Below are 23,610 nucleotides of genomic sequence, written 5' to 3' on the forward strand. Positions count from 1 at the left end.
CCGTGCACCGCGACGTGGCCCTGTGCACCGCGGCGTGGCCCTGTGCACCGCGGCGTGGCCCCGTGCACTGCGGCATGTCCTCGTGCACCGCGGCGTGGCCCCGCGCACCGCGGCGTGTCCCCGTGCACCGCGGCGTGTCCCCGTGCACCGCGGCGTGTCCTCGTGCACCGCGGCGTGTCCTCGTGCACCGCGGCGTGGCCCCGTGCACCGCGGCGTGACCCCGTGCACCGTGGCGTGGCCCTGCCCTGTGCCACAACCCCGTGCCACAGCGCCAGGGTGGCCCCTGCGGGACCCAGCTCCCACGGGGTGCCTCAAACTGGGGTGCGTGGCCACCCCCCGAGCCCCACGCTGTGTCAGAGCTGTCCCCTCCCAGGTGACAGCCCCCCCCAGCCATGCTGGCTGCCGCTGGCTGCCCCGTGGGGCCATGGGTCCCCACTAGCCCCAGCATTGTCCCTGTCCCTTGGGCTCTGGCTGCCGGGCTGGCAGAGGCACATGGCACGCGGTGCCGCCGGCTCACGCAGCCCCTGCCCCCAGGACCTGGGCAGCACAGACCTGAAGCGGGAGCGGCTGTTCCTGGTGTGCCAGATCATCCGCGTGGGACGCATGGACCTGCGGGACAGCTTCAGCCGCAAGCTCAGCACGGGGCTGCGGCGGCCCTTCGGCATCTCCGGTGAGCGCGCGGCTGCGCGGGTGCAGGGGACAGACATCGCTGTCTGCACCGGCACCCCAGCACCCACCTCCTGCCTGCCGGGCTCGGGGGCTCCCTGGCTGGGGATGTGGGGTTCAGGGCTGCTCCTGCCCCTGCCAGGCACCCCCATCCCGACACAGACCCCGACCCCACTGCCGTGCCTGTTTGCCCCGTCCCCCATGCCCCGTGTCCCCATCCCAGCCGGACGCACAGCCCCCGTCCTGCTCTGGGCATTGATCCCCATCGGGTGGCTGCGCTAGGAAATTATTGATCTTACTTGGCTAATTAGTGTGCGCTGGGACCTCAGCCACAGAGAAGTTACCAGGTGAATTACCAGCGTATTGGTGGCTGATTGGGCTCTGAGCTGAGTGCGTTCCTGTGGAGGGGACAGACAGAGGGACAGTCCTGGTGCCTGTTCCTCAGTGACCTGTCCGTCCTGCACCGAACCCCCTGTCTGTCCTGCACCAAAGCCCCGTCCCTGGGTGGTGGAGGGTTCTGGGTATGGTTTGTTTTGGCCCAAATCTGCCCCAGAGCTCTGAGGTCACCTGTGGTAACGGTCTCAGTGGTGGCTGCACCGTGTCTGTGCCGTTCCCCAGAGGTGCGCAGCTGGAGGGACATGGTGCTGTCCCCAGCAGCCAGGGAAGTGCTGGTTGAGGAGGGGGAGCCAGGGTGGGCTTGGGGCTGCCGAGGTGTTCCGCAGAGGGACCCTGCACCGTGCCGGGGCTGGTGCTGCCGAGGTGTTCCGCGGAGGGACCCTGCACCGTGCCGGGGCTGGTGCTGCCGAGGTGTTCCGCGGAGGGACCCTGCACCGTGCCGGGGCTGGTGCTGCCACAGCTCCCCGCAGCATCCCTGTGCGTGAGCTGTGCCTGGTGCCAGGTCGTCACCATGGTGCTGTGTGGGTGCCAGGTTCCTCCTGCCAAAAGCCCCAAGCAGCTCGGAGTGTCTGTGGGTGGCAGAGGGGTCTCGGTGGGGCAGGACGACACCCCATGGGGCACAGACCGGAGCACAGCAGGGTCAGAGCTGGGGACGCGGGCACAGCGGTGGCTGCAGGGTGGCACAAAACTGTCCTGGGTGCTGGTCCCTGGAGGATTCGGCACGAAGGGCCCTGGGCTGGGGGTGCCGACGCCCCTGGCAGCCCCCCCACGCTGCCGCCTCTGTGCCACAGTGATGGACATCACGGACATCACCAAGGGCAAGTGCGAGAGCGACGAGGACAAGCAGCACTTCATCCCCGTGCACCTGTGAGTCCCCGGGGGAGACGGCGGCGGGGGCTGCGGGTGGGGGCTGCGGGCGGGGGCTGCGGGCGGGGGCTGCGGGGGGGGGGGCTGCGGGGGGGTCTGCGGGCGGGGGCTGCGGGGCGGGGGCTGCGGGGGGGGGGTTGGTGCGGGGCGGGGGCTGCGGGGGGGGGGGCTGCGGGGGGGTCTGCGGGCGGGGGCTGCGGGGCGGGGGCTGCGGGGGGGGGGTTGGTGCGGGGCGGGGGCTGTGGGGGGGGGGGCTGCGGGGGGGTCTGCGGGCGGGGGCTGCGGGGCGGGGGCTGCGGGGCGGGGGCTGCGGGGGGGGGGCTGCGGGCGGGGGCTGCGGGGGGGGGTGCGGGGGGGGCTGCGGGTGGGGGCAGTGGGCGGGGGGCGCAGTGCTCTGCGGGCCTGGCTGGCCCAGGGACATCGGCTGCAAGGGGGGCAAGATGTACCGGGATGAAAGAGAAAGGATTTTTCCTTTACGCGTGCTTTGCAAAGGGGCCGCGGGTCCCTGGGACACGGCGTCACCAGGGCCAGAGCCCAGAGCAGAGCGGGTGTTTCTGTGGGCAGGGCTGCTGAGGGCACCGGCGCCCTGTGGAGCTCTGTCCCCTCGCGCACATGGCGAGGGGTCCCAGGGCTGCGGCGGATGGGGACGGGCTGGGAGCTGGGCTGTTCAGCTGGCGAAGAGAAGCTCCTGGGACACCTTATTGCGGCCTTTCCCCACTTAAAAGGGGCTGATAAGAGAGATGGGGACAGACTTTTGAGCAGGGTCTGTTGTGACAGGACAAGGGGTGATGGTTTAAACTAAAGGAGGGAGATTCAGGCTGGACATGAGGAAGAAATTGTTGCCCTGAGGGTGGTGAGAGCCTGGCCCAGGTTGGGCAGAGAGGTGGTGGATGAACCATCCCTGAGACACCCCAGGCCAGGCTGGACGGGGTCTGAGCACCCTGAGCTGGTGAAGATGTCCCTGTCATGGCAGGGGGGGCACTGGGGGGCTGGGAAGGTCCTTCAACACAAACCATCTGTGGTTCTGTGATGCCATCCTGCTGGGGTCCCTGTGCGGGGTCCTTGTGCAGGGTCCCTGTGTGGGGTCCCTATGCAGGGTCCCTATGCAGGGTCCCTGTGTGGGGTCCCTGTGCCGGGGTCCCTGTGCCGGGTCCCTGTGCGGGGTCCCTGTGCGGGGTCCCTGTGCCGGGTCCCTGTGCGGGGTCCCTGTGCGGGGTCCCTGTGCCGGGGTCGGTGGCAGCCGCCGGAGCAGCCGTGGGGTCCCCGTGTGTGTGAGCTCCTCCGAATCGCCCGCTCTGGTGTCTGCAGGGCAGCTGGTGACAACGATTTTCTTCACAACATGATCAAGAAGGCAGTGGAGGGGAAGGACATCAACCACAAGGGACAAGGTAGAGCCCCCGGCACATCCCGCGTTTCCCTGCAGCTGGTGCTGGTGCTGGGGGCCAGGCAGCCCCTGGCCCCACGCTGGGGCCCCCTCGTGTTGCTCCTCGCGGGGTCTGGGGGCTCCTGGCCGGCCCTGGGCCCCTCCTGCTGCCCCGGCTCCTGTCCGCTGTCACCCAAAGCTGCTGCGGCTGCAGGGGGGTGAGGGGACCCTGGGCGCAGCCGGGGCTCACCGCGCCGATCGCCCGGCCGTCGGGACGGGGCGGCGAGAGGAGGCACGTGTGGCACAGCCCGAGCCACACTGGTGGCTCCATGGGGACGACGTCTCTGTCCCTGCAGGCTTCTGGGTGTCCCTGAAGATGCTGTGGGGTGACCTGAGCCAGGTGCGGAAGGACCACCCCCACCTGGTGGACCGCAGCACGGTGGTGGCACGCAAGCTGGGCTACCCCGAGGTCATCATGCCAGGCAAGCGGGGCGGCACGCTGGGCCACCCAGGGCGGTCTCTGGGGGTGCCAGCGTGGGGACAAGGGGGTCCCGCTGCTGACGGGGCTGTACCCGCAGGGGACGTCAGGAACGACATCTACCTGACGCTGGTGCAGGGCGAGTTCGACAAGGGGAGCAAGAAGACGCAGAAGAACGTGGAGGTGACGGTGTGCGTCTGCGACGAGTCGGGCAGCGTGCTGCAGGTACGGCCGGCGCTGGATCGGGCCCGGGCTGGCTGTCCCCCTTGTCACCCGCTGTGGCAGAGGCAGCAGCACCGGTGCCAGCAGGAACGGCTGGAGCAGCCCCTGTGGCTACTGGAGCAGCCCCTGTGGCTACTGGAGCCCCTGAAGCTGCCCTTCAGAAAAAAGAACTGGGAAGGCGGTGGGAAGGGACAGAAAGTCCCCTCCCCTGGGGACACGCAGCCCCTGGCCACCCCGAGGCCGCGGCTCAGCCCCGGTTCCCCCTGGACCGGCTGTTGCCCCGTCTCTCCGGGGTGTCCGCTCTCACTTCCAGCACCATCCCGCCATTCCCAGGGCACGGGCTGCGCGCTGCCGCGGGTCCCGCAGGGCTGGGGGCACAGCCCCCACCTCCCTGGCCAGGCCCGTCCCCGGGGCAGCGAGCCGTGACCCTGCCCCGGGGACGCGCGTCCGTCACCGGCTTCCTTGGCGGCGGGACAAGGCCTGGTGGGGGCGCAGGGGACAGGGGTGGGACGGGGACCCTCTTGCACCCCCTTGGCGCCTGGCTGGGGAGGGACAGTTGGAAATACGTCCCCGTGCTGTGTTGCTGTGAAGCGGCCCCTGTGCTGGCGTTCAGGTGGGGACGGCGGCTCGGGGGCCGGAGCGCACGGGGCTGCCCCGGGAGGGGACACGGAGATCCTCAGCCCTGGGAGTCCGTCTGGTCTGACCATGATCCATCTCCGCTGCCGTTGCTCTCCCTGCAGAACGTGATTTACCACGGCGCGGGGGACAAGCCGTCGAGCGAGTACCGCTCCGTGGTGTACTACCAGCAGCGGCACCAGCGCTGGATGGAGACGGTGAAGGTCTGTGCCAGCCCTGGGGCGTGGGACGGCTGGGACTGGGCTGGGACCCCCCGCCCGCGTCCCCCATGGGACGGAGCCGCGCGGGGCGCACCCCGGCAGGGCCGAAGTGCCCGGCTCGAGGGGATGGGAGGTGCTGCTGGTGCCACTGCCTGACCCCGGACGGGGACCAGGTGACCACAGCCGGGACGCGACGTCCCCTGGGCCACTGTGTCACCGCTGGTGCCCCTGCGTCGCTCCTGCCCCCGCCACGGGCTCAGGGACGCGCCAGCAGCCCTGCACAGACACCTGTGGCACCAGTGCAGCCGCGTCAATGGAAAGGAAAGCGCGTGGGGCTGGATGTATCAGCTGGCAGCTCAGCGCAGGGGCCTCAGCCCGCGCCCCCCGTCCTCACACGCTCCCGCTCTCGCTCAGATCGCTGTTCCCATCGAGGACGTCCACAAGACCCACCTGAGATTCACCTTCCGGCATCGCTCCTCCAGTGACTGTAAGTGTCTCCTCAGCTCTTCCCCAGCAGCTCCCGCCGGGCGGCGCTGGAGCGGGGCGGCGCTGGAGCGGGGCTGCGCTGGAGCGGGGCTGTGCTGGAGCGGGGCTGCGGGAATGCGGGGCTGAGGGGCTGCGGGGCTGCACTGGAGCGGGGCTGCGCTGGAGCGGGGCTGCGGGAATGCGGGGCTGAGGGAATGCGGGGCTGCAGGAATGCGGGGCTGCGGGAATGTGGGGCCACGAGCAGCCCCCCTGGCACCGTGCGGGGTACGTGGGGTGCTGTGCTCACGTGTGGGGGGCAGGCGGCCGGCTCCGCGCTGCTCCGGCCCCACGGCTCGTGGGAGCAGCAGAGCCCTGGGACACCGCGACCTCCAGCAGCAGCTGCTGCCTGGGTGCTGTGTCTGTGCCCGGCTCCCTGAGCCCCTGCTCTGCACCTCGGGCCCCTGCTCTGCATCCCAGACCCACACCCTGCATCCCCGAGCTCCTGCTCTGCATCCCGCCCCCCTGCTCTGCATCCCAGACCATCTGCTTTGCACCTCAGCCCCCTGCTCTGCATCCCAGACCCACACCCTGCATCCCAGAGCCCCTGCTCTGCATCCCAGACCCTCACCCCACACCCTGGGCTGCAGTGCCACAGGCTGCACCGTTGCAGCTCTGAACCCCCACACGATGGGACATGGTGTGGCATGTCCTCCGGTGCTGGGACCTTCCCCGGGGCCACTGCGGGGACCTGCAGCTGCTGCTGGGTGGCCTGATTTTGTGCCAGCCAACTCTGCCAGCCCCACGCCCTGCCTGTCCCCAGCCGTGCCAGCCCCACGCCCTGCCTGTCCCCAGCCGTGCCAGCCCCTCAGTCCCCGCAGCAGTGTCTCTGGTGGCCCCGGCCTGGGCGGCGCACGCAGGGGCTGGCAGCTCCTCCGGCCGCACACCGGCCATCGCTGCCATCTGTCCCCTCTCCCCATCTGAGGTTCCCAAACGGCTGCAGCAGCTTCTCCCCAGTGCCGGGGGTCCCAGTGCCGGGGACACAGCCCGTGGGCTCCGGGACAAGAACCACCATTTCCCCGCGGCTGCTGCGGCTGTGCTGCTGTTCCCTGCCCGTGCGGTGCAGCCTCGGGCTCCTCCTGTGCCGTGTCACCTCACCCTGTGTTTGTCCCCCCAGCCAAGGACAAGAGCGAGCGGATCTTCTCCATGGCCTTTGTGAAGCTGATGCGCCCGGACGGCACGACGCTGCGCGACGGGGAGCACGACCTGGTTCTGTACAAGGTGTGGGAAGGCAGAGCCGTGGCGCGGGGAGGCTGCGGGGTGGGCTCCCAGCCCCCGCCAGAGCCACGGTGCTGGTGGCACGTCCCCAAGGTCCCCGAGGCTTCCCGGCCCCTCCCTCCCCCCGTCCGTTCTGTCCTTGGTGATGGGGGCTCCTGCCACTGCTCCCAGCACATGGCATCTCGAATCTCCACGTGGCTCCTTTGCGAATGACAAGTTTTGTTTAGACAATGGTAACTTAAATGGAGCTGACTTGGGAGGGAACGTCCCCGTGAAGATATTTGCTGCGCTTTACCTGATCTCACCAGGCTTCCTCCACCTAAAACCCCTCGCTTTTTCTTTGAGAGCAGAGAGCGCAGGGAGGGAAAATTCAGTGTTTGGAAAAAATGCAGTCAGCTGCGAGGCTGGAGCGTGACAGACCCTGTGGCCGCGCGGTCCCCTCGCCCCGTGTCCCCTCTCCCGGCCGGGCGGCTCTGCCAGGGCAGCGGGAGGCGTGAGCGGCTGCCCCGCACGGGCGCGCTCAGGCTCGGTGCATCGGCTCCGCCGCAGCGCTCACCGCCAGCACGGAGCTCTGGGCTCCCGGGGCCGCTGTCCCCCCTCGGCCCCGGGGTGCTCTGCATTTAGCTGGAGTTCCTCTGATTTCCCTGCTGTTTTGGTGACGTGACCCGTTCCTCGAGGCTGACCCACCTCCCTCCCCAAGCCGCCACCTTTGTGGGCGAGCAGGTCTGCGTCCCGGCTGCTGTGACAGCTGCGCAGCCCGCCTCGGCCTGCGCTCCCCGTGGGCTCGATGGAGGAGTTCCTGCTCTTCATCGCCTCCTCTTCATCGCCGCGGTTCCCTCCTGGCCCCCATGCTGTTTCTGCAGCCGTGGGGTCTCCCTGCGGGGTGGCTGCTGCCAGGGCACCGTTGTCCTGCGTCGCAGGGACGTGTGGTGGGTGTGACACGATGTCACCCAGGGTGCTCCCGCCCCACACTCCTGTAGCTGCCCCGCAGGGGCTGAGTGTCTGTCTGTCTGTCCCGGGCTGTCCCGTCCCCCTCCTGCCCGGGCAGCACCAGCTGTCCCCGAGCTGTCCCGAGTCGTTACTGGGTCCCTCCTGCTGGTGTTTCTGGGCAAAACACCCGGACCCTTGGGACGCTGCCGTGGCCTGCAGAGCTGCAGGCACAGTCCCGGCTCTCCGGGACCGTCCCCTCGGCAGCCGGTGCTGCGGCAGGAGCAGCTTGCGGCTGTGCCGGTGCCGCCAGGGCAGCGCGGTCGCACCCCGCGCTCCCCCCTGCTGCCGTGGCTTCTCCTCAAAGGGCTGTCGCTGCCCTCGCTGAACCGTCACGTTCCCTGGTGGCCCCCGAGCGGTGACACGTGCGCCGCTTTGTCCTCACCCCGGCCGACTCCTGCTCTTCCTGGCAAACACCGCGGCTTGATCCTGGAAGTCAGAAGCTATTTCATCTTTGTATCTGTTTGCCAGAGGAATGTGAATGAGGAGCTTTTAGCTCCTCAGACCTCTTGATCTCGCGCTGGTCAGGGAACGTCTGAAGCGCGGCGGGTTCACCCTGCGAGGGCTCCGTGCCCTCGGGGTCTCCTGCGCGTGGGCTGCGCGCCGCGGGGAAGAGCCCACAGCAAACGGTGCGTGGTCTTCACCCGCCCCTCGGCAGGGGGATTTGACCGTGCGGGGTTGCCGGCAGGACGGGTGCTCCGCGGGCTGTGAGCCGGCACTGCTGAGCCGGCAGCCGCACGCTGCGCCCGTCCTCGCGCGTCCCCCCGGCCCCGACACCCCCACACCCCAGTGTCGCCAGCGAGCTAGGAAGGGGCTTTAGAATGTCACACAGTGGGTCCTCCTGGCTGTAACGTCATCCTAATTCTTCTATTTCAGAGTAGGGGCACAAAGAAATGGGCTCTTTTGTGCCGTGGAGGGATCCCGGTGTGCCCGCGCGGGCAGGAGATGCCCCATCGGGCTGGTGTCAGTGATGCTGTGGGACTGCGCTGGCCGCCTGCCCGTGTCCTGCCCGTGTCCTGCTGCCTGCCCGTGTCCTGCTGCCTGCCCGTGTCCTGCCCGTGTCCACGTGCTCAGCCGTGTGTTCCGTTCCCGGTGCTGCTGCCTGGCCCCAGCTCCTGTGTCACTGGCCCCCCCGTGCTTTTCCTCTGCCAGTTCCCGTGTCCTCCGTGTGGGCTCTGGTGGGGTCCGTGTGTTCCCGCTGGGTGCTCAGAGCTCCGCAGCGCAGGCAGCAGCTCCCCGTCCGGCTCCGTGTTCCAGTGCCTCCGTGAGCGAGGTCCCCGGCTGTCAGGATGCCGTTAGTGGGAGCCGCCGGCTGTGCTGACCGCTGTGCCCTGCCCCGTCCCGCACAGCCGAGTCCCCGCAGGGGCCTTGACGTGGGGTCGGAACCGAGCACAGGGGCTCTGTGCATGCCCGGTGCCAGCCCCTCTCTGCCTTGCAGGGTGACAGCAGGAGGATGGAGGACGCCAGCGCGTACCTGTCCCTGCCCTCGGTGAGGAACGTGCCCGAGCCGAAGCTCCTGTCCGGCTCCTCGTTCCGCGTGAGCGGGGCCGCGCCGGGCCTGGCGGTGTCGGCGCGGGACAGCTTCCAGATCTCCACGCTCGTCTGCTCCACCAAGCTGACCCAGAACGGTGAGTGCGGCTCTGCAGGGTGGCAGCAGGGCCGTGTGTCCCCCACCGCGGCGGCCGGCCCCGGGCTGCTCCGCTCCTGGCAGCGGCTCTGCGGCTGCCGCCTGCCGGCGCTGCCAGCGCTGTGGGACATGGTGACGGTGCTGCTGTGGGACACGGTGACAGTGCTGCTGTGGGACACGGTGCTGCTGTGGGACACGGTGACAGTGCTGCTGTGGGACACGGTGACAGTGCTGCCATGGGACGCAGTGACAGTGCCACTGTGGGACACGGTGACGGTGCCGCTGTGGGACACAGTGACGGTGCTGCTGTGGGACACAGTGATGGTGCTGCTGTGGGATGTGGTGACGTTGCTGCTGTGGGACACGGTGCTGCTGTGGGACACGGTGACGGTGCTGCTGTGGGATGTGGTGACAGTGCTGCTGTGGGACACGGTGCTGATGTGGGACACGGTGACAGTGCTGCTGTGGGACACAGTGACGGTGCTGCTGTGGGACACAGTGACAGTGCTGCTGTGGGACATGGTGCCGCTGTGGGACACGGTGCTGCTGTGGGACATGGTGACAGTGCCACTGTGGGACATGGTGCTGCTGTGGGACACGGTGACAGTGCTGCTGTGAGACATGGTGCAGCTGTGGGACATGGTGCTGCTGTGGGACATGGTGACAGTGCTGCTGTGGGACATGGTGCAGCTGTGGGACATGGTGCAGCTGTGGGACACGGTGACAGTGCTGCTGTGAGACATGGTGCAGCTGTGGGACATGGTGCTGCTGTGGGACACGGTGACAGTGCTGCTGTGAGACATGGTGCAGCTGTGGGACACGGTGCTGCTGTGGGACACGGTGACAGTGCTGCTGTGAGACATGGTGCAGCTGTGGGACGTGGTGATGGTGCAGCTGTGGGACACGGTGATGGTGCAGCTGTGGGACATGGTGCAGCTGTGGGACACGGTGATGGTGCAGCTGTGGGACATGGTGCTCTGGTGGCCTGTGTCCCCTGGGGAGGGGCGGTACTGGGCAGGGACGCCTGTGGCTGGGACACCGCTGTCCTGCGTGCACTGCGCTGCCCGCGGGACAGCAGTCTGGGTCACGGTTCCTGCCCTGTGCCACCGCTGCCGTCTGTCCTGTGCCACCACTGCCGTCTGTCCTGTGCCACTGCCGCTGTCTGTCCTGTGCCACTGCCGCTGTCTGTCCTGTGCCACCGCCGCCGTCTGCCCTGTGCCGTGCCGCTCTGGCGCCCACATCACCGGGCCGGGCTGGGCTGCGGTTTGCTGCCAGCTCTGATTGCGTCGCTGGGTCGATAGCTCGGGGCTGTAACTGGGAGAGCTGCTCCTTTTCTCCTCTTTCATTAGGGTTTTCCAGCTTCTCTGTCTCCCGAGCCTCCCGCGTTACAGCAGATCAGTGCTGCGGGTGTGGGAACGGGAGGAGCAGTCGCGGGCTGCCTGCGGGTGCTCCCAGCGCCGGGTGCGCAGCTGCTGCCGGGGCCGCGGGTGCTCAGCAGGGCCTTGGCCGCCCGGACTCTGCAGATGGGGATGGGTCTGGTCCTGCCCGGGGCTGGAGCCGCTGGGCGAGCTGCTGGTGCTCTGTGACTTCCTCGGCCGCCAGCCCGGGCGGCAGTGGCGCTCCTGTTCCACACCCGTTCCCGGTGCTCTGGCTCCGGCGCTGGGCGCTTTGTGCAGCTCATCGCAGCCGAGAGCGCACGAGCCTCCTCGGCACAGACGCAGCAGCGTTTGCAGATGCGTTTTGCCCTGTACAGAATGTTCTGGGAGGTGGCAGAACCAAGACATGTTGGCAGCCTTGGCAACGGCTGGTGTTACCAAACGCTTCCCCGCGGGGCTGGCAGGGAGCAGTGGTGACGTGAGCGCCTGGCGGTGCCGTCTCCGTCTGCCGGGAGTGCTGGGTGCTGCCAGGAGCACCGGTGGCACTGGCGCTGGGACAGGGGACGGGCAGTGGGACAACGGGTGCCCCTGTCCAGCGGCTCCTCTGCGAGGCCAACAGACACAAACTCTGTGTGCAGCTGGTGCTGGAGCGCAGTGACACAGCTGGGGACACTGGTCCTGGCACAGGGCTCGGGGACACCGCAGCCCTGTGGCTGGGGACACAGTGCACTGTGAGCCCCCCCTGCTGAGGTCTGGGGCCTCTGCGGCTCAGCGCCGGCCGGGCTGGGCTGCGGCTGCTGCATTAGCTCCCTCCCTGCGGCAGCAGCGCGGTTACAGCTTCTGCAGACCAGCCCCTGTCCTGCCGGGCTCTGTCTTTCCTGGTGCGAGGTCAGGGAGCTCTCGGGGCCCAGCAGCCGCTGTGGGGGCCGGGAGTTCTGGCTGCTCCCGGCACAATGGGGCGACGGTCGCGCAGCCGCGATGGGTGTTCAGTCACAACAGGCGCTTGCCCTGCGCCCGCCCTGCGCGGGGCCAGCAGCGGGGACCCCCTTGTCCCCGGGGACGGGGCCTCGGGGGCCAGGGGGGCCGGGCGGCGGGTGAGGCCGAGCTGAGTGTCCCGTCCTCCCGCCAGTGAACCTGCTGGGGCTGCTCAAGTGGCGCTCGCAGCCCAGCCTGCTCGCCGGGAACCTCCAGAACCTGATGCACGTGGACGGCGGGGAGGTCATCAAGGTAGAGCAGCTCTTCCCCTCCCCGGCTCCCACCCCCACGTGCCGGCCGTGTCCCCGCGTGGCTGCTCCCTGGGGACACGGGGCTGTGAGAGTTCCTGCGACGTGTTGGCACGATGCTGAGAGCGAATGCGCGAGCCCTCTCGTCCTCTTGTCTCCCTCAGTTCCTCCAGGACACGCTGGACGCCTTGTTCTCCATCATGATGGAGAATTCGGACACGGATGTCTATGACACGCTTGTGTTCGACGCCCTGGTAAGCAGGACCTGCGTCCCTGCGAGGGCAGAGCGCGGGTCTGACCCCGCCGGAGCCCAGCGCGGGCGCAGGATGGGCCCCGGGGTGGTTTCAGATGGGGTCGCCGCTCTGACCGCCGAGCTGTGCTCAGGGCCCGCGGCGCCCCGGCTCCACCGCGGTGCCTCGAGCCGGCAGAGCCCGGCTGACCCCACGCAGGGCAGGGCTGCGGCTGATGGGGACACTGTCCCTGCAGGGGACAATTCCAGCAGGGGCCAAAGGTGCTGCTGTTGCAGCCAGACAGGAGCAGCCCCAGCGACGGCCCCGGGCAGGGCCGCGGTTGTGGCGACTCCCCTGGGACATGGGGGTCGGTGACCGGACGAGCTCTGTGCAAACTGCCCATGAGATTCCTGGGGCCGCGGGGCTCGTGTGGGGCTCTGTCCGTCCCGGCGGGCGTGCAGGCGGCTCTGGGGTCCCGGCAGCCTCCCGAGGGGCCGGTGCTGCACTGCCCACCCGGCTGTCCCAGGTGTCCCCTCCGCGCTGAGCGTGTCCCTGCCGCTCCCCAGGTCTTCATCGTGGGGCTGGTGGCTGACAGTAAGTTCCAGCATTTCAACGCCGTCCTGGAGGCCTATATCCGCCAGCACTTCAGCGCCACGCTGGCCTACAAGTGTGTGCGGGCACAGGGGACCGGGGAGACGGGGCTGGGCCATGGGCGTGGGGAGGGACAGCTCTGGGATGGGGCTGGAGCCTGGGCAGTGCCCGCAGGGCAGTGCAGCTCGGCTCAGCGCCTGCCCCGAGGCTGCTCAGGAACCCCGGCCACGTGTGTCCCCATCCTGCCCAGCCCCGGCCACGCGTGTCCCCATCCTGCCCAGCCCTGGTCACGCGTGTCCCCATCCTGCCCAGCCCCGGCCACGCGTGTCCCTGTCCTGCCCAGCCCTGGCCACGCGTGTCCCTGTCCTGCCCAGCCCTGGCCATGTGTCCCGTCCTGCCCAGCCCTGGCCACGCATGTCCCCATCCTGCCCAGCCCTGGCCCTGTGTCCCAGCCCTGGCCCTGTGTCCCCATTGTGTCCCAGCCCTGGCCCTGTGTCCCAGCCCTGGCCATGTGTCCCCATTGTGTCCCAGCCCTGGCCCTGTGTCCCCGTCCCGCAGGAAGCTGCTCTCGGTGCTCACGCAGTATGTGGAGCGAGCGAGCCGGGGGGAGCCCTGCGAGCCGCTCCTGCGCACCTTCAAGGCCCTGGAGTACGTGTTCAAGTTCATCGTCCGCTCCCGGCGCCTCTTTGCCCAGTAAGTGCTGGCGATGGTTTGCACCGGTGTGGTGCCGCACTCTGCCGGGTGCTGTGCCAGCCCCTGGGGAGGGAGAGGAAGGGTCCCGGGGTCCCTGTGCCGCAGGAGCGGTGTTGGTGCTGACTGTTGGCCCCGGGGATGCGGCACTGGCACCTCCACCTGCCTGGAGCCGGTGCCGGCTGCTCGGGTCAGACGTGGCACCCAGGGTGGCACCCTGGCTCCCGGCACACTGCAGACATGAGCTTTGGGGTCCCTTCAGCCCAGACCACCCCGTGGTCCTGTGATATGCGGGGTGGGGGGTGGGAGCCTCGATGGCTCCCTGTTGCTGCTGAGGATAAGGTCAAGGTCCCCCCGGCATCTCCAGACCCCTCCCCAGAGCTGGTTTCATTTGTTCCCTGTGGTTTCGAGGTTCCCATCCTAATCCGAGTGACGGGGCAGATGAGGCTCCCCGGGCAGGCGCGGCTGAGCCCGGCTGTGCCGCTGCGCTCAAAACCGAAAACACAGCCAGCGGCCTTACCAGAAATAGCCAGTTACGTTCCTCTTTCGTTCCCCGTACGCGGCACCGAAAGCCGAAGCGGCCCTGGAGAGGCGGGGGAGGGTCCCCGTGCTGCGGCGGTGCCAGCCCGTGCTGGGGAGCGGCGCGGTCGCCCTGTGCGGGGCTGCGGTTTGGCCGGTGGGTGATCCCGGGGTGGCGCTTGCGGAGGTGCCGGTGTCGGTGACCCGCGGGGGCCCCGTGTGCGGTGCGGGGCTGCGTGGGGTCCCGGCACCCCCGGGGGCTCTCAGACCTCGCTGTCCCCGCCCTGTCCTTGCTGTCTGGCTTTGGCATCTGCCGGCGCTCCCCGAGCGGCTGGCGCGTCCCCCCGTCGCTCGCGCTGTCGCCCCGGGGCCACGTCGTGGCCGGGCGGCTGCTCCAGCCCCGGCTGCTCTGGCGTTGACCGGGGCATCTGCCTCCTCGCCACGGGGAGACGGAGCAGACCGCCCAGCCTGTGGAACTCCTGGCAGAGAAAATGCATTACGTGGCACATTTGCAAACGGTCCTGTGAATTATTTTGCTCTGGAATTAAGACATCCCTGAAGACATTTAGTGTTTTTATTCTTCTTCCCCTTATCTTAGCGATCTTAACACTGCAATAACACGGACTCCTCAGATCTCCTGAATACTTTAAAGAGTGCCACGATTTGTACACAGTCTGTAATTAGAAGACTTAGATTGTAACTCTGATAAGTTGCTGCAGATCGCTGTATCTATGTGGTTGTGTGCGGTACCGCTGGGGTCAGCTCCGGCCGCGGTACGGGGATCCCGGTGGCTGTGGGGACGGTGGCTCCGGCGCCCGGCCCGTGTGGCCGCGGTGTGGGGACGGGGCTCCCGCTCCCCTCCTGCCCGGGGGGCTGGGGCAGCCGGGTTTGGTGAGACGGTGGGTGACGTGACCTCCCGCTCGCGCTTCCTCCCTGCGGTTCCTCCGGCCGCTTCTGCTTTTCGGCTGCCGCCGCGGGGACAAACTTCTCCTGGAAGTGCTCGTTGTCACCTCGGGGCTCGCCCCGCCAGGTCGTGCGCTCTGATGTGTGGGGGGAGCTGGTGTCACTCACTGTCACCATTGTCACCATTGTCTCCCCACAGCCGCCTGCGCCACAGCTCGCAGCCCCCGGGCTCTGCCACGGCCACCTCGTCTCCTCTCCTGTGCCCTGGCGAGGACCGTCCCCTTGCCCCCCAGCCAGCCACTTGTGCCACCGGGACCCCGGAGCTGCTGGCTGTCCCCGTGGCCCTTTCTGCAGGACTTTGCCAGGGTCCCTGAAGGCTGTCACCGCTCCGGCTGCCGCGCCGGGGCTCTCGGGCAGTGCGTCCCTTCTGAGGGAGCCCCGTCCAGCACGGTTCCATCGCAGTCTGCGCCGATCTGCGCTGTGAGCTGCGCGGGGGATTTCTCCCGCCTCCTTGCCATGGATGCTGGCGGGGTTCCCGTGCCGAGGTTCCCGTGCCAGGGTTCCCGTGCCACGGTTCCCGTGCCGGGGTTCCCGTGCCGGGGTTCCCATGCTGGGGTTCCCGTGCTGCGGTTCCCATGCCGCGGTTCCCGTGCCACGGTTCCTGTGCCAGGGTTCCCATGCCGGGGTTCCCGTGCCACAGTTCTCATGCTGCGGTTCCCGTGCTAGGGTTCCCGTGCTGCAGTTCCCATGCCGCGGTTCCCGTGCCACGGTTCCTGTGCCAGGGTTCCCATGCCGGGGTTCCCGTGCCACAGTTCCCATGCCGCGGTTCCCGTGCCAGGGTTCCCGTGCTGCAGTTCCCATGCCGCGGTTCCCGTGCCACGGTTCCTGTGCCAGGGTTCCCATGCCGCGGTTCCCGTGCCAGGGTTCCCGTGCCGCGGCTCGAGCGCGGCCGCACGCGGAGCCTGCCGCTGCAGGAGGGGCGGGAGCAGCCGGTGTGCCGGCAGCGCGAGGCGCCGGGCTCCAGGGTGGGCTCTGCTGGGCAGTGCTCCTGACGACCCTCCAGACCAAGGGCTGGTGATGAGCTAAAGACCGCGCTGACCCCCGTTCGCTGCAGCAGCGCAAGCCAGCCCTGAGCTTGGCTTAACCAAGCTGCGCCCTGAGTGCTTTACCCTGCTCTGGTTTGAGTCATCGCACAGTTAGTGTCAGAAATCAGTGCTGACGGTGTGTCTCACAGCGGTTAAAACAGTGTGTTGTGCTCCTGGGTGCCCTCCTTACGACAGAACTAGAGTTTTGTAGGCGGGAGTTTAGGGGGTGAGTTTGGAACTCCCCGCAGCGAGTTGTGGGCACGCGTGTCAAAAGTGGGGCTGCGGAAAACCCAGCGGGTCGCTCATGAATGGCAACTCCTGCGCGGCGCCCGCGCTGCGGGAGCAGCAGCCGCGCGTGGCCTTTCTCTGCCGCTGGTGGCCTTTCTCTGCCGTTTGTTGGTGGCCTTTCTCTGCCGCTGGTGGCCTTTCTCTGCCGTTTATTGGTGGCCTTTCTCTGCCGCTGGTGGCCTTTCTCTGCCGTTTGTTGGTGGCCTTTCTCTGCTGCCGGTGGCCTTTCTCTGCCATTCGCTGTGTGAGCACATTCAGAGTTGATGTGGCTGTGGGGTTTGGGGTCGGGGGCTGTGTGGGAAGATGGGGGTCAGGGCTGTGTGGGGAGATGGGGGTCAGGGCTGTGTAGGGAGATGGGGGTCAGGGCTGTGTGGGGAGATGGGGTCGGGGGCCGTGGGGTCTGCGGGATGGGGCAGGTTCCTGAGTCGGTGTGAGCTCTGCTGTGCCTGGGGCTCAGCGCAGGGCTGTTAATGGGCTCAGCGCAGGGCCGTGAACGGGCTGGGGCTCAGCGCAGGGCTGAGAACGGGCTGGGGCTCAGTGCAGGGCTGAGAACGGACTGGGGCTCAGCGCAGGGCTGTTAATGGGCTCAGCGCAGGGCCGTGAACGGGCTGGGGCTCAGTGCAGGGCTGTGAACGGGCTGGGGCTCAGCGCAGGGCTGAGAACGGACTGGGGCTCAGCGCAGGGCTGGAACGGGCTGGGGCTCAGCGCAGGGCTGGAACGGGCTGGGGCTCAGCGCAGGGCTGTTAATGGGCTCAGTGCAGGGCTGAGAACAGGCTGGGGCTCAGTGCAGGGCTGTTAATGGGCTCAGTGCAGGGCTGAGAACGGGCTGGGGCTCAGCGCAGGGCTGTTAATGGGCTCAGCGCAGGGCCGTGAACGGGCTGGGGCTCAGTGCAGGGCTGTTAATGGGCTCAGCGCAGGGCTGTGAACGGGCTGGGGCTCAGTGCAGGGCTGTTAATGGGCTCAGTGCAGGGCTGAGAACGGGCTGGGGCTCAGTGCAGGGCTGTTAATGGGCTCAGTGCAGGGCTGAGAACGGGCTGGGGCTCAGTGCAGGGCTGAGAACGGGCTGGGGCTCAGTGCAGGGCTGTTAATGGGCTCAGTGCAGGGCTGAGAACAGGCTGGGGCTCAGTGCAGGGCTGTTAATGGGCTCAGCGCAGGGCTGAGAACAGGCTGGGGCTCAGCCCGGGCATTGGGGCACGTCCGAGGTGCCCAAAGTCGACCCAGGGCTGTTCCCACGGCCAAATCCAGGGGTTCCCCGGGCTGGGCAGCAGGCGGGGAAGGGGAATGCGAAAGAAGAACCATCCAGCTGTAATTACATGAGTCAAAGCAGCCAAGTTGTTACAAGAACCCGACTCAATTTAAACAGCAAAACCGGACAGATCGTGTTTGCTCTGCTGCTGTTTGCACAGTTAGAAACCAGAACGCGATTCGGAACCAAACACCTGCCTGGTGCCGCGGTGGCGGTCCTGGGCAGCTGGGGTTTTGTCCCGCTTCCCGCCCGTCCCCGCGCTGGGTGGGGGCGCCGGGCGGGGGGCTCAGAGGCGCCCGGGTTTGGGTTTCGCTGTGATCACTGTGCTGACTTTGTTCTTACTGCCGTGCGCTTGGGCGGCTGCTCCGAACCCCTCTGGAGCTGCTCTCTCGCAGCCGAAGCCCCCGCGGTGGGCTGGCTCTGCAGCACTCGCGGGTCACGCTAGGGCGGGGGCGCAGGGGGGTCCTGCGCACTGAACACGTCCTGAGCTCCCCCGGCAGGACTTCGGTGTGTAAGATGGAAAAGGGTCTGTATAAATCAAAAGGAATGCCTGTGTGGTCACATCTAGGCGTGTGCACCGGTACTGTGGGGGAGCAGCCTCTGGTGCGGGTAACTGCACAGCTGCGCTGCTACTGCTGCTGGCCCTGGGGCGGGATGGGGGCCGTGATGGGACAGGGACGGTGCTGGGACAGTGACCGTGATGGGACAGGGACGGTGCCGGGACAGGGGCTGTGCCAGGACAGTGACCGTGATGGGACAGGGGCTGTGCCAGGACAGTGACCGTGATGGGACAGGGGCCGTGATGGGACAGGGGCCGTGATGGGACAGGGGCTGTGATGGGACAGGGGCCGTGCCGGGACAGTGACCGTGCTGGGACAGGGACGGTGCCGGGACAGGGGCTGTGATGGGACAGGGGCCATGATGGGACAGGGACGGTGCCGGGACGGGGGCCGTGGTGGGACAGGGACGGTGCCGGGACAGGGGCTGTGATGGGACAGGGGCTGTGATGGGACAGGGGCCATGATGGGACAGGGACGGTGCCGGGACGGGGGCCGTGATGGGACAGGGACGGTGCCGGGACGGGGGCCGTGGTGGGACAGGGACGGTGCCGGGACAGGGGCTGTGATGGGACAGGGGCCGTGATGGAACAGGGGCCGTGATGGGACAGTGACGGTGCCAGGACAGGGGCTGTAATGGGACAGTGACCGTGATGGGACAGGGGCCGTGATGGGACAGGGGCCATGCCAGGACAGGGGCCGTGCTGGGACAGTGACCGTGCTGGGACAGGGGCTGTGATGGGACAGGGGCCGTGCTGGGACAGGGGCTGTGCTGGGACAGTGACCGTGCTGGGACAGGGGCTGTGATGGGACAGGGACTGTGATGGGACAGGGGCTGTGATGGGACAGGGACGGTGCCGAGACAGTGACCGTGCCGGGACAGGGGCTGTGATGGGACAGGGGCCGTGCCAGGACAGGGGCTGTGCCGGGACAGTGACCGTGCCGGGACAGGGGCTGTGATGGGACAGGGGCTGTGATGGGACAGGGGCTGTGATGGGACAGGGGCCGTGCCAGGACAGGGGCTGTGCCGGGACAGTGACCGTGCTGGGACAGGGGCTGTGATGGGACAGGGGCTGTGCCGAGACAGTGACCGTGCCGGGACAGGGGCTGTGCCAGGACTGTGGCCATGCCAGCCCTCACCGCTAGGCCCAGCTGTGGCAAACGGCCGCGGAGCACAGTGAACTGGATGGTGGGTGACACGGCGGTGCCGGGCGGGCGCGGCGGCAGCGCGGTGACTCTGGCTGTTGCAGGCTGTACGAGGGCAAGGAGATGGCCGAGTTCCAGCGCTCGCTGCAGCGGTTCTTCCTGGCCCTGAACCAGCTGATGGAGTCCCCGCTGGAGGGTCCCACGCTGCTGTCCCAGGTACGGCGGGGCCGGGGCCGCGGGGGTCAGTGCTGGTGTGGGGGGACCAGGCTGGCCCGGGGCCGGGCACTGGGAGCGATGCCCTTTGCGCTGCGGGTCCCTGCGGCACGGCTGCGTCCTTTGCTGGCAGCCGGTGTCGAGCTCCTCCAGCCGCCGGTGTGACGGTGCCGGTGGCAGCCGAACGTGACCCACGGAGCCTCGTGCGGTCGGTGCCAGGAGACGGAGCCGGTGCCGGGGCCGGTCGGTGTCACTTTGGCGCTGTGCAGGGTGCGAATGGGCCGCACCGTGTGGGGACCGAGGCTGCAGGCCGGGACGTGCACAGGGACAGCCGGAGCTCCTGCGTTGTGTTATTTCACAGCATTCTTAGATAGTTCCTTATAAATTAACCTGCTGCTGGTGCTGCTGGTGCTGGTGCTGGTGCCAGGTCTGCGCAGCCCGGCGGCGCTTCCTGCCGGGAGCAGGCAGGGCGTGCAGCGGGATCCCGGCTGCCGAGCGGGAGCTGTCCCGGCGCAAACCGCCTTTGTGGCTGCGGTCAGTGGGAGCAGCAGAGCCCGAAGCTTTGGGCAGCCCTGCGCTGTTTCCTCCAGGGAAACATCCCTGGGGCCGCTGGGGCGCGGGGCAGGTTCGGTGCTGGCACACGCGCGGCGCTGGCTGCGGTGTCGGGCGGCCGCGGGACACGGTCCCGTCCGTCTGTGAGCACCGGGGCTCAGGCCTCTCAGCAGGTCACCGGTGGCGGCTCCGGGAGGTGGCAGGAAGGGGACGGATTCCGTCAGAGCGGGGTGGCATCAGGTGGCTTCCTGTTGACCTCCCCGGTCCCTTTTGCTCCTTGCCTCCCGACTCTAACGTCCTCAGTTCTGCGGCATTCGTGTGTGTGGTGTTTCTGAGCGTGGCTTTGTGCTGGGCCGCGTCGCGGTGCGCGGTGTCACCGAACCCCAAGCGTGGTGTCAGCCGGGTGTCCCTCGCCGTCACTCGTCCCCTCGGCGCTCGCCGCTGGCTCTGCCGCTCCGCGGTGTCACGGTCATGGGGTTTTTCTGCCACACCACCCGCAAAGGGTTTCAGTGAGGACAGGGTGCCCAGATGGAATTAACCGGTGTGGAAGTGAGAATCACTGGTCTTAAAAGCGAGAAATCCCTTAACTTTAAACGTGTGGTGATGGGCTCCGAGGGCCCTGCGGTGTCCCCGGTGTCCTGACCACAGTCACCCGGCCCCGGTTCCTGTGCCGTGTCCTGCACGGTTCCTGCGGTCCTGCTGCCTCCAGCTCCAGCAGCGTCTCCGGGACACGCTGAGCGGGGACCCTGGGGAAAGGACGTTTGTTCGTGTCCTCTGGCTGGACGTGGCAGCGGCTCAGCAGAGCTGGCAGCTCCGGCACCGGCACCCGCGGCGCTACCGGAGAGATCTGATGCGGCTTCATCCCGCTCTGCCCACTCGTGCTCCAGCTGCAACCCTCGATCAGCCCCAGGCAGAGCGGTGACGGCTGCAGCGCTTCTCCCAGGGACACACGGACAGGAGCTGGTGTGAGCGGCGTCCCTGGGACACACGGACAGGAGCCGGAGGGAGCAGAGTCCCTGGGACACACGGACAGGAGCTGGTGTGAGCGGCGTCCCTGGGACACACGGACAGGAGCCGGAGGGAGCAGAGTTCCTGGGACACACGGACAGGAGCTGGTGTGAGCAGTGTCCCTGGGACACACGGACAGGAGCTGGTGTGAGCGGCGTCCCTGGGACACACGGACAGGAGCCGGAGGGAGCAGAGTTCCTGGGGACACACGGACAGGAGCCGGGGGCAGGGGACACTGCTGTCCCGCAGCTGGGCGCTCGCACACGGTTTGTGCGCCGTGGCCGGCCGCGGTCCTGCCGCAGAGCCCCGCTGGGACAGCCCGTTCCCGGTGCGGACAACAGGCGGTTTGTCCTGCCAGGCCGGGCCGGTGCCGCGGCAGCTGCAGTGAAAGCCGGGCCGGGTTTCTGCAGGACGCCCTCTTGGGTGCCGGTACGGAGAAGTCTTGTAGCACCAGAGGAGTCCCCAGGAATGGGAATGCATTCTGGTTTGGTTTAAGAAGCGAGCGCGGTCCTTTGCAGCGCGGAGCGCGGGCCGGCCGCGGGCCGCTCGGCCGCCGGAGCAGGCAGGGTAATTAACGTTAATCAGTGCAGCCGTACTCAGCATGGAGTTTAATAACAAAAGTCAAATTTAGCTGCTACTTTTTGAAGTTGTGAATGTGACAGGCTGAGATAACTGACATAACAGGCGAGACTAACAACTGCTTGACTTTGCACTGCGTTCTGACTTAAAATTAGCATTGCGTAAGTTCACTAAAATAACTACTTTTCATTTCCTTAAAATATATCTTCTCTGTTCTAAAAAGGAGTTTCAAGTGCAGAGCTGTCTTGCTGGATGGGCATTTCCCCGGGGGCCCGGCCCTGGGTCCTGGAGGCGGCCGCGCAGGGCGTTACGGGAAATGCCCGCGGGCGGCGCGCCCGGACCGGCGCTCGTGCCGGGGTCGCGCGGTTCCGCAGGGACACGCAGGGACGGCTGCCCGGCGATGGCCGGGCTGTGGCACAGTGGCAGTGCCAGGTGCAGGTGGCTCCTGGCCCGGTGTCCCCTCCTGGGGACGGCGATGGGTGACAGGCTGGCAGCTGCTGTGACCAGCGGGCGAAGGGGGTGGGTGCCGGCTCAGCACCCGCAGCCAGGGTCACTCCCTGCCCACGCGGCGTCCGTCTGTCCCCGGGCACCGGCGCAGGGCACCCTCGTGTCTCCGCAGGGAGCGGCACTCAAGTTCGTGCCGTCCATGCTGGGGGACGTGTTCGGGATCCTCGACTCCTCGGTGCTGGGGTACGGTCCTGTCGCCCCGCACCCCCGGCCCTGCTCTGCACTGTGCCCATGCCTGTCCCCATGCCTGTCCCCGTGCTTGTGCCTCTGCTTGTGCTTGTGCTTGTGCCCGTGCCCGTGCCTGTGCCTGTGCCTGTGCCTGTGTCTGCTGCAGCCCCTCAGCCTTCCGTCCCACAGTGACCCCTGTCTCACAGGGACCCCATCCCGCAGTGACTCCTGTCCCGCAGTGACCCCCGTCCTGCAGTGACCCCATCCCGCAGTGACCCCATCCCGCAGTGACTCCTGTCCCGCAGTGACCCCCGTCCTGCAGTGACCCCCATCCCACAGTGACCCCCATCCCGCAGTGACCCCATCCCACAGTGACCCCCATCCCGCAGTGACCCCCATCCCGCAGTGACCCCATCCCGCAGTGACCCCATTCCGCAGTGACCCCCATCCCACAGTGACCCCATCCTGCAGTGACCCCATCCCGCAGTGACCCCATCCTGCAGTGACCCCCATCCCGCAGTGACCCCATCCCGCAGTGACCCCTGTCCCGCAGTGACCCCCCATCCCGCAGTGACCCCATCCCGCAGTGACCCCATTCCGCAGTGACCCCCATCCCACAGTGACCCCATCCCACAGTGACCCCATCCTGCAGTGACCTCCATCCCGCAGTGACCCCATCCCACAGTGACCCCATCCCGCAGTGACCCCATCCTGCAGTGACCCCATCCTGCAGTGACCCCCATCCCGCAGTGACCCCCGTCCCGCAGTGACCCCACCCCGCAGCAACCCCGTCCCACAGCGACCCCTGTTTGGGGTGGCCAGTGGGGACATGGGCTGATGCCACCCAGCTGGGACAAGGGCAGGCGGGGGGGCTGGGTTTCCCTTCCCAGAGCAGAACGGGGCTGCAGAGCGAGCGGGGCTCTTTACCCCTCATTAACTCAGCGCTCGTTAACCCCTCTCCCGGCCGCAGGGCCTTGCTGCGGGACTTCATCGGGAACCTGCCGCCCCAGCGGCTGCTGAAGCAGAAGCTGCAGTCCCTGCGCGACATCGTCACCAGCAAGGTCTTCCAGTCCTACGGTGAGGGGACAGCGGGGTCCCGGTGCTGCTGCCCTCGGGAGCGCCGGGGGTCGCTGGGGCGGTGTCGGGGGCTGCCAGAGCGGAGGGGCTGGTGGAGCAGGTTCCCGGGGCTGTTGGGTGTCTCAGCAGGGACGTGGGTGACGGAGAAAAGAGCAAACGGGGTGAATTCTGCCTTGCGAGAGAGGAGGGACCGCGGGGGTGCTGGGGGCAGACTCGGGACTTAAACAATCTCAACAAGTTGGAGAAAAGGTTTTGAAAGACACAGCCGCTGTTTAAGCCAAACCGGCCCTGTGAAGGCGGTCGCTGTGCGAGCGGAGGACGGAGCGGGGGCCCCGCCGGGCCGGCTCGGGACAGGTCCAGGGGTGTGAGCTGGAGCAGGGGCGGTCCAGAGGAGGCTGTTCAGGCTGAGTTCACTTTAGCAGAGAGGGGAGGTCACAGTGTAACACCTGCCCACCAGCTCTGGTGTTTTC

General features: G+C 67.9%; 1 protein-coding gene across 1 annotated transcript in view; it reads left to right on the forward strand.

Annotated features, from left to right (window-relative positions):
- LOC308040078 (dedicator of cytokinesis protein 2-like) overlaps positions 1–23,610 on the forward strand; it is a gene marked incomplete at both ends in the record, with an annotated part of 67,270 nt that overhangs the window by 5,507 nt on the left and 38,153 nt on the right. The window contains 16 exons of the mRNA XM_080343888.1: positions 535–670; positions 1,854–1,929; positions 3,238–3,317; positions 3,649–3,774; positions 3,871–3,995; positions 4,733–4,831; positions 5,243–5,315; positions 6,468–6,571; positions 8,994–9,183; positions 11,688–11,785; positions 11,946–12,035; positions 12,578–12,678; positions 13,161–13,295; positions 19,141–19,252; positions 22,008–22,078; positions 23,034–23,140. Coding sequence (XP_080200014.1) covers positions 535–670; positions 1,854–1,929; positions 3,238–3,317; positions 3,649–3,774; positions 3,871–3,995; positions 4,733–4,831; positions 5,243–5,315; positions 6,468–6,571; positions 8,994–9,183; positions 11,688–11,785; positions 11,946–12,035; positions 12,578–12,678; positions 13,161–13,295; positions 19,141–19,252; positions 22,008–22,078; positions 23,034–23,140 — 1,723 coding nt within the window. The remainder of the gene's footprint in view (positions 1–534; positions 671–1,853; positions 1,930–3,237; positions 3,318–3,648; positions 3,775–3,870; positions 3,996–4,732; positions 4,832–5,242; positions 5,316–6,467; positions 6,572–8,993; positions 9,184–11,687; positions 11,786–11,945; positions 12,036–12,577; positions 12,679–13,160; positions 13,296–19,140; positions 19,253–22,007; positions 22,079–23,033; positions 23,141–23,610) is intronic.

Source organism: Nesoenas mayeri (assembly GCF_963082525.1).
Source record: "Nesoenas mayeri genome assembly, chromosome: 4".
Classification (NCBI taxonomy): Eukaryota; Metazoa; Chordata; class Aves; order Columbiformes; family Columbidae; genus Nesoenas; species Nesoenas mayeri.